Source organism: Cherax quadricarinatus, chromosome 91 (assembly GCF_038502225.1).
Source record: "Cherax quadricarinatus isolate ZL_2023a chromosome 91, ASM3850222v1, whole genome shotgun sequence".
NCBI classification, from domain to species: Eukaryota; Metazoa; Arthropoda; class Malacostraca; order Decapoda; family Parastacidae; genus Cherax; species Cherax quadricarinatus.
The window spans coordinates 882,644-896,785 of record NC_091382.1 but is presented as its reverse complement, the minus strand read 5'-3'; the positions used below and the strand labels follow the sequence as shown (position 1 = coordinate 896,785).

Here is a 14,142-nt window from a genome sequence, read left to right as displayed (position 1 = left end):
TTTATGCTACTCTCTGTCTGTAGTAAGTATTATTGTGTAGTGTACCAGTCAGTCACTCCGTGTGAAGTGATTCATTTTTTTTTTTTTGTATTCTTTCAGCATTGTATTCTCCAGTATTTGTCACTGTAGTTCATGCAGTGATATTCACCCCAGTATACCAAATTATCCATTTATTTCTATGTGTACCTTTTTCTCGTATGTCAGCAGTGTCTCATTCCCTGAATTTTTTTCGCAGACTGTGTACCATTATTTTTGCCAGCAAATTTTTGTCGTATCAGTCACAGCAAGATTTTGTTGTAAGAATATACTAAAATCATGAATATGTGATTAAGTGTTGTGTGCCCCGCCACTTGTAAGTGTTGTGTGCCCCGCCACTTGTAAGTGTTACACTTCCGTTTTGTTCCTTGTTTTATTTTTATTCATATTTATATTTCTTTGAACAAATTCACTTGATGTAATTTCATTTACTTTTAACGTAAAGTGTTTACTTTACTCTGAGTAAATTGTTTGTCTAATTTACAATTAAGAGTTAAAAGTGTTCAATCAGTTTTTCTTCATATTTTTATTTTATTATTTAACCTGAATTTTCCCAGTGAGACTTTATTATTGCAGTGATTATTTCTACACCTTATTTTGTTGAACTTGTTCTGCAGTGAATTATTTTCTTTTATTGATATTTTTATGCATTATTATTCTCAGTTCATTATTGCATCTTGTTTTTCATTTTATTAATTTTCCTGATGTTGTCTTTGCATTATATTTTAATTTTGTTTATGGATTCTTAGAAAATATTTAAATTTCCCAGTTATCTCTCGTTGCATACAATTTAGCAATTTTATTTTATACTTTTTACATTGATTTAAAATTTTATTAATTAATTTCTTTATTAGCAAGAGTAAAGACAGCTCATTTTGCATTTAATTCAGTCTCCAGTAATATTTTTACTAGTATATTTCAATGTTTTTTTTTTTTTTATCTTGGCCAGCAGTCCTTTACATTGAGTTGTCCTTTCTCTTGCAGTGTATCTTAGACATTTTTTATTACTTATGCAGAATTGTTAAGCATTTTCTTCCACTTAAGCTTACTGTGTCATTTCTCTATTTTTTTTTTGCCTTATGTCCTTGAGTAAGTTCCCTGAGATCATGTCCCAGTCACTTTTGAATGTTCATTTAGTGTATCATGCCAGTCAAAGTCAATATGAATCAGTCCACAGTACCAACATTCCCTTACTGACTGAAAGACAATACCTAGCCCTTGAGCAATGTGTTTGTTCTCACAGCTTGTATCTGAGATTTGTTAAAATGCTGCGAAATGTGAAGTTCAGATAAGTTCCTATAGATCCGTGAATTACTTATTAACGTAGCCGAGCGGTCAGGCACTAGTAATACTGTCACTCCTGTCTGGACTCCAGCCACAATATCATGCACGCAGGATAGTGCTGAGACTACTATCCTTGCGATGGCGACTTGTTCAAGTATTCGTTCCTTCCCAGGGGACGCTTTGAGAAGAACTTTACTTGCAACGAGTTATGCCATCTCTTGCTGATGCCACAAGCCGTTGCAGAAAGACGTTTCTGTGGCTAGTGTGCTCACTTGAGTGTTGTTGTTGTCCCTTGTGTTTCAGATTGTGATCCCATCCTAGTTGACAGTAATCAGTGCATTGTAAGAAGTTATTTCTCGAGTAACTTCCAAGTTGTTAACGTTTGTAAGTGAAGTTTATAGCTGATACCTCGTGTCACTGTGTGCGACTCAGATTGAATATCAGCATTGTTCACCGTGTTCATTTCTTTTCTCCTGTGCTTGCAGTTTGAGATAGTAGATTCGTTCTCCCTTGCTCATATTGCGTGTTATAGCGTTAATTTTTTTCAACCGGGGGGAGTCATCCACTCCACCAAGTTTGTTCATTCCTCCAGTAAGAAAGAACCGATCCCTTGTGTTCTGGTGATTCGATTCCTGCTCCAGGAAGATCTTATTCTTACTGTGAAGCCACCAGCACCCATCAGTGACTTTGTCATAAACCAAGAATTACTGTATCGAACAGCCGAGTTGGGTACTCCTAGCAGAAGAGTATCCAGTTAGTAATTCCACAGTCACTAGTGAATGTAGCCTTACAGCTAGTTCATGATGTACCAGGTGTTGTACACCCTGGTATGGATCGTTCAGTAAAACAAGCCAGATTGAAATACTTTTGGCCTCGTATGGCAACTGATATATCTGAGTATGTTAAGAAATGTAGTGTCTGCATGCAACATAAAGGTAATGCTAATGGCCCTAATCCAATCCAAGTGTATCCAACTACTAGCGAACCATGGGAAAGAGTTGCGCTAGATTTGTTAACTAATTTCCAATGTTCCCTCCAAGGCAACAAACATCTGTGTGTTATGGTAGACCATTTCAGCAGATATTGTGAGTTAGTTCCTATTGCAGATAAGACTGCCGAGACAGTAGCTAAAGCGTTTAAAGAACGCATTATCTGCAGGCATACCACCCCTAAGTCCCTAGTAACAGATAATGGAGGTGAATTCTGTAATGAGATTCTTGAAAATTTGTGCACCTTGTACAAGATCTCTAAATCCACCATTGTTCCTCATCATCCTGCCAGCAATGGGTTAGCGGAACGAACCAATAAGAAAGTACTTGATGTCTTGAGAGCCACTATCAATCCCAACAGTGAAACTTGGGATGAAGTCATACCTGATGTGCAGTGTGATATAAATTCTGCTTACAATGTTTCTATAGGTGACACTCCACATTATGCATTGTACGGTGTAGATAAACGTTTGCCTTTTGAGTTGTTATATTCTAATTCAAAACCAAATTACAACCCTGATGATTTCATAGCAACTCGTACCAGCTTAGCTCAAAGTGTTTTTAGAAGAATCCGTGAAACACTTCATAAATCAACAGCAGAATTTACAAGAGTCACAAACACTCGAGCAAAGCCATCCAAAATCAAAGTAGGTTCGAGAGTTATGCTAACTTTGACAAAACGTCTGCAATGCCAAAGCTTGATCAAAAGTTTGTTGGTCCTTATCGAGTAGTTGAACATATCACTGGTAATAAGTATAAGGTTAGAGAAATTAGTACTGGTCAGTATAAAGAATCGCATTTAGATCATATGAAGTTAGTATGTGATGATAATGATGTTCCAACCCAGACTAATGTGACAGACTCTGACAATCCTCCTGATCCTGTACTCTCTTCCTCTGATACTCAGTCAGACGATCAACCTGAATGTCGTTATTCCCTACGTACACGACAGGTATTGAGAAATCCTCAAGTATCATTTGTAACTACCAATTCAGATTTGCCTCAAATACAGCATGAGTTAGCCAGTGCTACAGAGTTTGATCCTCCCAGAGATGACACCCATTCTGCATATGTCAATCTCACCCTAGCAGAGTTGGGGTTAAATGTAAATAACCTGTATAGATGAATAATTACAGTATCAACTTATCAGTATTCAAGAATTTTTTTGTGTGTTCACGTTCTCTCCGAATTCTGAGAGTTAACAGTCTAGATTTGAGTGCACCGAATCTGCCTTTCTGTTAAACACTTCTTTCTTTGTATATATTCCTTCCTCAAAATCCGTAGATCACATGAATACAGATCGATCGATCAAATTTTTTTTATAACTTCTATTGTGTAATCTCAACATTGAGTTTCATTCGATGAGTTGTGTTATATTATATCTTGTATTGCATTACAGTTTCAGTTACGTAAGCTTCCATTCCCATATTCTACTTATGTATGTTATAATGTTCAATTGTTGTGTACTTTGACATTGTATAGAATCAGCCCAAGCCGTATACCTGCCATCTCTAGTTTGTATTAGTTGTATGTCGGGACGACATACGTTATCGAACCCCACATGATATACATAATGCTAGCACAAACAGCCTCGTTGATTAGTCCATCAACCTGGAGTTGAAGCTGGAAACTGTGACCCCCAGGAGTGCTCTACATGGTATTGTAGATGACAACGATGGACTACAACAACAATACAGGTCACTGACTTGATAAAGCTCTACATAGAAACAGTGTCTCAATAAATGCTTGCTTTACACCTCTCTCTTCTCTTTGCAGTGTAAGAGACAATGGGTGTGAAGGAGACAAGAACGATGCTTCCGGGGATCAACACAACCACGGCCTCCTGATGGATCAGGGACTGATCCACCAGGCTGTTACTGCTGGCCGAACGCAGACCAACGTACTAACCACAGCCCGGCTGGTTGTCATGTAGGGGGGTATGGGAGTAAAAGGGGTAATTGGAGAATATGTGAGTAAACGGAGGGAGTAGGCAGGGGATAGGCAGGACAGGTGAGTCAAGTGACGCGCGGGGTAGGTAGGTAATGTGAGGTCACTGGTGACTCCACCTTCACCTCTCATTACTCTACCCATCACACTACTCACCCTCACTACTTGAAATAAATTAATGAATGAAAGAGCAAATAACGGGGACAGTGAATGTTACTATTCTACTCAAACACAGTTTATTATTAAGTCTTTGTACAATAATATACTTGGGAACAGGAGTACATTGTTGTGTTTAGATAAATGGGGACGGTACACATAAGCAGTGAGACAGGAAATACAATCAACTAGACGAAACAGAATATAACTTACAATAGAGTTCAGAGAACAGTTCACCACAGGAACTAAGCCACAGGTCCCAAGACCTACACAGCACGAGTACTGCTCCAAGCCAGTACTCTCCCCAATGTCTCCAACAGTCTCTCCTCCCTAGACTCTCCAGCTCAGCTCTGCTCACAGGCCAGAGCCCCGCTCGACTCTCCAGCAACCTTCTCCCGAGCTCTGCTCACAGCAGCAGCTCCGCTCGAAGTCTCCTGCTCAGAGCTCTGCACCCAGGTCAGAGCTCCGCACCCAGGCCAGAGCTCTGCACGAATCTCCAGCAGCCTTCTCCCGAGCTCTGCTCACAACAGCAGCTCCGCTCAAATCTCTGCTCAGAGCTCTGCACCCAGGCCAGAGCTCCGCACGAATCTCCTCTGCCCAGCTGTTCCTTGGGCTTATATGGTGGTCAAAGCACCCCCACAATGGGGTGTGCACCACGTGTCTTGACCTGAAGCCGAGATCTGACGCCAGTGACGAACAAAGGAGCTGAAACCTAAACCGAAAAGGTGTGGCTCTTACAGCTATTTGCCAAGGCAAGGTGACCATGTAATTAGGTCTCCCTAGAGACCTCACAAGCCCGGCTGAACTACATCAAATGGTCAGGGACTGATTTGAGCGCGTTGTAAAGTTCCCTCATAAGACAATCGATTATTCCTGTACTTACATAAGAACATAAGAAAGGAGGAACACTGCAGCAGGCCTGTTGGCCCATACTAGGCAGGTCCTTTACAATTCATCCCACTAACAAACATTTGCCCAACCCAATTTTCAATGCTACTCAAGTCCCAGTCAAATCCAACCCCTCCCACTCATGTACTTATCCAACCTAAATTTGAAACTACCCAACTAGGTAGACTGTTCCACTCATCAACTACCCTATTTCCAAACCATAAGAACATAAGAATTGAGGAACACTGCAGAATGCCTACTGGCCATAAAGTGCTCACACCACAGAGTGCAACACTGTACTTACCATAAAGTGCTCACACCGCAGAGTGCAACACTTACCTGTAACACAGGAAAATAGCGTTAGTTCTGATAACTACTATAAAACAATAAAAAAAAAATACATTTAATAGTATAACTTATACACTGTAATGTTGTCATATACTGTAATGCTGTCATACACTGTAATGCTGTCATACACTGGTGATACACTGTAATGCTGTCATACACTGGTGATACACTGTAATGCTGTCATACACTGGTGATACACTGTAATGCTGTCATACACTGGTGATACACTGTAATGCTGTCATACACTGGTGATACACTGTAATGCTGTCATACACTGGTGATACACTGTAATGCTGTCATACACTGGTGATACACTGTAATGCTGTCATACACTGGTGATACACTGTAATGCTGTCATACACTGGTGATACACTGTAATGCTGTCATACACTGGTGATACACTGTAATGCTGTCATACACTGGTGATACACTGTAATGCTGTCATACACTGGTGATACACTGTAATGTTATTATCAAATAACTCAAGAAATTCAGTTTGGTTTGTGTCTATTAGGGTTAAAATTTATCATGTGTGAGAAATACAGTGTTGTTACACAAACATGGAAGACTGTAGTGATACACAGAACACTACAGTGATACACAGAACACTACAGTGATACACAGAACACTACAGTGATACACAGAACGCTACAGTGATACACAGAACACTACAGTGATACACAGAACACTACAGTGATACACAGAACACTACAGTGATACACAGAACACTACAGTGATACACAGAACACTACAGTGATACACAGAACACTACAGTGATACACAGAACACTACAGTGATACACAGAACACTACAGTGATACGCAGAACACTACAGTGATACGCAGAACACTACAGTGATACGCAGAACACTACAGTGATACACAGAACACTACAGTGACACACAGAACACTACAGTGATACACAGAACACTACAGTGATACGCAGAACACTACAGTGATACACAGAACGCTACAGTGATACACAGAACACTACAGTGATACACAGAACACTACAGTGATACACAGAACACTACAGTGATACGCAGAACACTACAGTGATACACAGAACACTACAGTGATACACAGAACACTACAGTGATACACAGAACACTACAGTGATACACAGAACACTACAGTGATACGCAGAACACTACAGTGATACACAGGCGCAGCGCCATTAGTAAGGGTGAGTCATGGGCTCTTGTAACCATTATCCAGGATGGAATGCCAGGTAACAATAGCGTCAGGAAAAACAACAGTCACTCTCACTCTCACACACGTTCACTGAAGCACGAATATAATCATGGAAGGATGAAGAACGGCAACCTCTCTTTCTCTCTATCTATCTCACACACACAGTTATTTGTTAATAATTCCAGGAATCATCACCTTGGTGCTGCTCTCACACAGGCTTCCTAAATTACAGGGGCAACATTACATGGATAAGAATTAAGAATCGCCTTGGAAAATAAAGATAATTAGAGTATAAGTGTATATTGAAGAGTAGACATGTTCACATAGGTTATAAGCACCACAGGAGGTACACTGGACCACTGTGTTGAAACACTGATTGCTTTCTGGAGTCATGGCCCATCACAAGCAGGTTACAAGCATTGAAGTGGCATTTGGTACTAATGGTTATGAAGATTGAGACACTTATGCAGCATATGGGAATCTTTATTCAGGAAACGTTTCGCCACACAGTGGCTTCAACTTGTCGGTTTTTTAAACCATTCATCACACTAATGGTTATAATTATGATCATAATTTTTAAAGAGGTGGAGGGGTGACCAAAAGCTCCAGCTGTGGGTCACATAACTAAGACCCGCGTCAGGAAACACTTGTCCTGTTTCCTGACAAACCTATAAGTGGCCTTTAATAATAACTATTTCCTTTCCGTAGTACAAGTAATTTACATGTAATATTGTTAATCACAAGACAGAGAGACTAACAAGGTGTGTATGTCGGGTCTGTCAGTAACATTTTGAGAGATGGATGGTTCAGAGAACCGACATGTTGATAAATTAGACACATGTGCAACTCTTGGGTATCTTTATTGAGGAAACGTTTCGCCACACAGTGGCTTCATCAGTCCACACGTAGGAGAAACTTGAAGAACAGGAGGAGAATGAGGTAATCAGTCCCTCAACCTTGAGTCGATGTGTTCAGTCCATCAATCTTGAGTAGAATACGGCATATGAGCGGAGAAGGAGCTTATAAACCGTATGGCAGGAGAGGTGCAGCAGTCATAGGTCGTGTCACATTTGTTCAATGTGGAAGTAGGTCGTGCCCAAGAATTAGGCAAGCGAAGAATTCCTAAGTATTAAGATCCCAAGAAGTTACAGTGTCTGACAGGTTTGTAGATGAATGGTTCTCCTGCCATACGGTTTATAAGCTGCTTCTCCGCTTATCTGCCGTATTCTTTTCAAGATTGATGGACTGAACACATCGACTCAAGGTTGAGGGACTGATTACCTCTTTCTCCTCCTGTTCTTCAAGTTTCTCCTACGTATGGACTGATGAAGCCACTGTGTGGCGAAACGTTTCCTCAATAAAGATACCCAAGAGTTGCACATGTGTCTAATTTATCAACATTTTGAGAATTAACCACACACGTCTTCTGGGGTCTTATTGGTAACAACGTTATGGTTTAATTAATAACTGGTAACAGTGTACAGTGAAAAGGTAAAACACAAATGCAGTGTAATGCCATTCTTATTGACTATGTTTCGCCCACACAGTGGAATTTATCAAGTCACAGAGCTACCTGTAACTTAATACCCACTGTGTGGGTGAAACCTTGTCAATAAACACATGCATTACACTGCATTTGTGTCCATTTCTCCATTGCATAGGTATTTCGTACCAGTGATCTCAGTATTATACAGTAGCAATATACAGTAGCAGTATACAGTAACCCAGCATAAAATTACAGGCATTGTTTGCGGTCTAAAACATGTCATAATCATCTTTTTCATTTAATTACCTCATGAAGGGCGTCATGACGTTAACAGTCACGTTATTCAACTGTTATCATGTACGTTCCAACATGCTGCTGATAGACAGGTAACATTAAGTGTGTAGATAGTTGGTGTTCCCAGGCAGTCACAACCAGGATGTAGAAAGACACTGCTGGGGCAGATCAATACTTGTTTTATCTAATAAAGTCAACAGTCATTACTAGTACCAAGACTATTATATAAGAACAAGTGACTTACAGTACCAAGATTATTATATGAGAAGAATTAGTGACTGTTACAGCACCAAGACTGTTATATAAGAACAATTAGTGACTGTTACAGCACCAAGACTGTTATATAAGAACAATTAGTGACTGTTACAGCACCAAGACTGTTAAATAAGAACAATTAGTGACTGTTACAGCACCAAGACTGTTATATAAGAACAATTAGTGACTGTTACAGCACCAAGACTGTTATATAAGAACAGTTAGTGACTTACAGCACCAAGACTGTTATATAAGAACAATTAGTGATTCAGTACCAAGAAGTGACTACGACAGTACTAAGCATACACGAACAAGAATGTGGCTACCTCGGTATTCTTGAGAGCTAAAGCGAGTCATGGACAAGTGAGAACTGGAACACTTGGAGAGAGTATAAAAATGTAAGAGTTGTATGACTGGGAAAATGTTTGGAGGTAATGTTTGGAGGTGATGAGTGGAGGTGATAGATGGAGGTGAGGGGTGCAGGTGATAGATGGAGGTGAGGGGTGGAAGTGATAAATGGAGGTGAGGGGTGGAGATGATAGATGGAGGTGAGGGGTGGAGGTGATAAATGGTAGTGCGGAGTAGAGGTGAAGGGTGGAGGTGATAGATAGAGGTGAAGGACCGAAACAGTATTTGAGGAGTGAAGGTTGACGAGTCGATGAGGGGTGGAGGATGTAATGGAAGAGTGAAGGTTGAGGTGTGGAGGTACAGCTTCCAGTTAGTTTACCTCCTGGAGGCCCACTTTCACACTTCTTGAAACAAGAAAGAAAATATTACAAGCCAAGAAATATTACTTAAGAACTGTTAAGTAAGAAACGATATTAAAGTGTATAGTGAGTAAGTAGATGCTTGTAGTATTTACCTGTCACCTTACATGTTTATGAGACACAAAGCTCAGCAACCCTGCCAGAGTGCAACACGAGAGGAGAGAGGATTGTAGTAAGTCATGACCGAGCTTCTCCTCTCTTTCATATTCTGTAGCGTCGTGACTCTCACTCACTCACTCACTCACTCTCTCTCTCTAACTGTTTTATTTCTCAGCACTGGTACCAAGATGCAATTCTTTGTATCTTCTGTTTTTTTTTTTATTATGAGTGGTTTATGGGTATCTGAGGTGACGATGGGTTGTTTGTGGGGTTGAAGGTGAGGTGGTAAGTAGGAACCTACCACATCCATGAAACAAGTTTGTCTGTGGGGGTTGAAGGTGAGGTGGTAAGTAGGAACCTACCACATCCATGAAACAAGGTTGTGGGGTTGAAGGTGAGGTGGTAGGTAGGAACCTACCACATCCATGAAACAAGGTTGTAGGTGGGGGCTGAAGGTGAGGTGGTAAGTAGGAGCCTACCACATCCATGAAACAAGGTTGTAGGTGGGGTTGAAGGTGAGGTGGTAAGTAGGAACCTACTACATCCATGAAACAAGGTTGTAGGTGGGGTTGAAGGTGAGGTGGTAAGTAGGAACCTACTACATCTATAAAACAAGGTCAATAACACTGTCACTTCTGCAGCTGGCACCTACTACCATACTTGCACACTTCTGCAGCTGGCACCTACTGCCATACTTGCACACTTCTACAGCTGGCACCTGCCATACTTGCACACTTCTGCAACTGGCACCTACTGCCATACTTGCACACTTCTGCAGCTGGCACCTACCACCATACTTGCACACTTCTACAGCTGGCACCTACTGCCATACTTGCACACTTCTGCAACTGGCACCTACTGCCATACTTGCACACTTCTACAGCTGGCACCTACTGCCATACTTGCACACTTCTGCAGCTGGCACCTACTGCCATACTTGCACACTTCTGCAGCTGGCACCTACTGCCATACTTGCACACTTCTACAGCTGGCACCTACTGCCATACTTGCACACTTCTACCGCTGGCAACTGCCATACTTGCACACTTCTACAGCTGGCACCTACTGCCATACTTGCACACTTCTGCAGCTGGCACCTACTGCCATACTTGCACACTTCGCTTAAGTCAAATATTGAATCACTGACCCATACTTCCTAACAAATCGAACACAAAGAGTAGTGGTCAACAGAGTTAAATCGGAGGCTGCCATAGTGAAGAGCTCTGTTCCACAAGGCACAGTACTCGCCCCCATCTTATTCCTTATCCTCATATCAGGCATAAACAGAGATATACACCACAGCACCGTATCATCACTAGTCTGCATGAGGCTGTCATCTGCAGCTGGATATAAACACCTGGGCAACGGTGCAATGAGGACATACTTGCACACTTCTACACTCCGGCTGAGCACCTACTGCCATTTCAAGGATCTTCGCACACTTCTGCAGCTGATGATCACCTACTGGAATACCTGTACATTACATCTGCACACTTCTCCTTTACTGCAGCTGGCACCTACTGCCATACTTGCACACTTCTACACTTGGAAACCCCTCAAGGAAGGTATGTTGGTGAGGGGCTCATTTAAATATCTGTGCTCCAGTTCCCCGAATCAATGCTGATAATCCTCCGGGTTTAGCGCTACAGTAACTCCTTACTAAGACGTCATTTAAACTGCTTACCCAGGATAACCCACCTTACTTAATAACCCAGGATAACCCATCCTAATTAACAACCCAGGATATCCCATAGAAGCCAAACACAACCTTAATATTGGGTTAAGTTTAGTGGTCAATGGAGTTTAACATTATTTCAAGTATTAAAACAAAGGTTTAAATCCTGGCATAAATATACATAATTTATAACCAAGGTGTAAAACCTCTATGTACAATTCTATATTATTTATTCTCCAAAATGTATATTATTGTCTGTACAAAAATAAATATGGAAATTTTCCTGAATAAAGTTTCCTCACAGCTGACAGAAGTGTGCAAGTCCACCATTAACTGAACCAGAGAAAACGGTTCTCAAAGTGAAACGTTGTGAGAAAACGTGACTTTCACGAACTCGTTGAACACAAACTACGTTAAGTTTTGCATTTTTTTTTAATAATTAATATCTTTATTTCTACAAGTACATGTATAAGGTATATAGACCTAGTTGACAGCAATGACATTACTATATAGAAAGTCGCTTGTTATGTAAAGTATTTCGGGCAAAGTAGGTCAATTTTGTCCCAGGATCCTACCCACACCCGTCCACTAACTCCCAGGTACCTATTGATGGGTGAACATGGACAAGAGGTGTAAGGAAACACGCCCAATGTTTCCACCCTCGCCCGGAATCGAACCCGGACACTGAGCATGTGAAGAGAGAGCAAGGGATGAAAAATAAGTAGATAATCTGCACATTGTAATCCTTATAGAGAATAAACTTTGAATTTGAATTTGAATATGTTGCTTGTGTAACTGTATTTATGTATACTTGTACCAAATAAACTTATTCAGTTTAAAGAGGAATGAAGAAGACAGTGATATCTTGGCCCTAAACACCTTTGTGTAGCGAGGTCTTGTCTCAGATGTTATATTCTCCCACCATATATTCATTACGTGTATACCTGTGGTATATCTCTCTACAACAAACTTGGTCACCAGTATTATTTTTTGTCTCTGTTGGCTATACTGTACATTAACTCCGGTCTTCCCTTCACTCGTATACACTACCTTACACATGTTCAGGTTTAACTCTAGCAGCCACTTATTTAACCAGTCTTAATATTTATGTAATGGACTCCACTGTTGTACTGACCATAACAGTGAAGACACGTTGCAAAACAAGCTTTTATTGAGATGTTTCGCTGAACACAGAGCAAAACGTTGTTACAATAAAAGTTATTTCTTCAATATATTTCTTAAAACTTGAATCATGTTACAGTTTATTCCGGTCAATATTTCTTTTTGTTCTAATTTTACATCATCTGCACATTAATGTGATGCAACATCCTCTGGCACATCATTTATGTTAATAAGAAGTCGCGGTGTAATTACTAATATTGTCTTTGCAATTCCTACAATAATTTATTGTCGCAATGTTTCCCTATAGTTGCTGTTATCCATATCTGAACTCCGGTAAGTTATCGTCACAGTGTGAAGATGGGGTAGGTAAGGTTCGTCAGGAAACAGGACAAGCGTTTCCTGACGCCGGTCTTAGATGACCTGCCGTTGGAGCTTTTGGTCATTTGACTGAGGCCTTCCACTGGCTTACCCTTCCACCCCTTTAAAAATTATGGTGTGAAGATGAGGGACCAGGCCCGCAAGCACTGTTGCATGCAAAGAGTATGTAATCTTTATTCGGCGCATGTTAACACACTCACATAGGAGGCCTTCCCAACCAGTGAACCAGATACTAAGGATCTAACGATCTAACGGGGCCCCATCGTCAGATCAGTATCTAGGTTCAGCCAATCATAATGTGGATCTGGCAATTGTGAAGGTGACGTGGTTACCACTCACATTCTCACCCTTGTCATTTCCACTCAAGAGCTGGTTGAAGTACGGTGGTCTGCATTCTATTGGCTTCAATTCCGCCTTGATTACCGTGGCACGCACTAATACCTATTGTTGTACATAGTGTATAATACTTCTGTCCATACTTGGTGAAGGATAATATAATTCAAAGTTTATCTGCTGTGTTTATTTTGCTTCCTTTACACCCAGGATAACAGGCCTTTGAGTACCTGGGTTGTAATAAGCATCTTCCATTTATATATTATCAGGTATCTCTCTTTTCTCAGTCTGGGAGAGAACCAGGTGCTTTGAGGCATTCTCCTCTCTTATTCTGTAGTTCTCTGTTATTTTCTCCTTAATCGTTTAACAATAGATCTCCCGATTCACTGTTTCCTACACTACCTCAATCACAATTAGGAGTTCTTCATAATTTACATCTTTGATATACCTTTGATGAGTTTAGGCTTACTACTCTCGGAGCCCAGCCATGGACCAGACTCGTCTGGTGCTTGCCTGGTCAACCAAGCTGTTGCTGCCGGAGGACCACTGCCCCATATATTTGACCACTGAAATTTCTCCAAACAAAAGTGTGAGGCTCTTTAGTGTGAGAGGAACTTACGCAACCTGGCCTGAAGCCAAAACTTTCTTGTTGACGCCAGGTGGTTTGTGTTAGCGGCCTGCACGACGCCAGGTGGTTTGTGTTAGCGGCCTGCACGACGCCAGGTGGTTTGTGTTAGCGGCCTGCACGACGCCAGGTGGCGGCCTGCACGACGCCAGGTGGCGGCCTGCACGACGCCAGGTGGCGGCCTGCACGACGCCAGGTGGCGGCCTGCAAGCCTACACAACCATCATAACTTGTATTACCAGGCAACTCAACAAGTACAGAGGCTCAA

The 14,142-nt window shown here is 41.2% G+C and overlaps 1 protein-coding gene across 1 annotated transcript in view; it reads right to left on the bottom strand.

Annotated features, from left to right (window-relative positions):
* Positions 1–4,443: 4,443 nt before the first annotated feature.
* The window catches only part of LOC128704907 (uncharacterized), a 45,191-nt gene continuing 35,492 nt past the window's right edge, over positions 4,444–14,142 (bottom strand). The window contains exon 3 of the mRNA XM_053800128.2: positions 4,444–5,639. Within this exon, the coding sequence (XP_053656103.2) occupies positions 5,575–5,639 (65 nt within the window). The 3' untranslated portion in view covers positions 4,444–5,574. The remainder of the gene's footprint in view (positions 5,640–14,142) is intronic.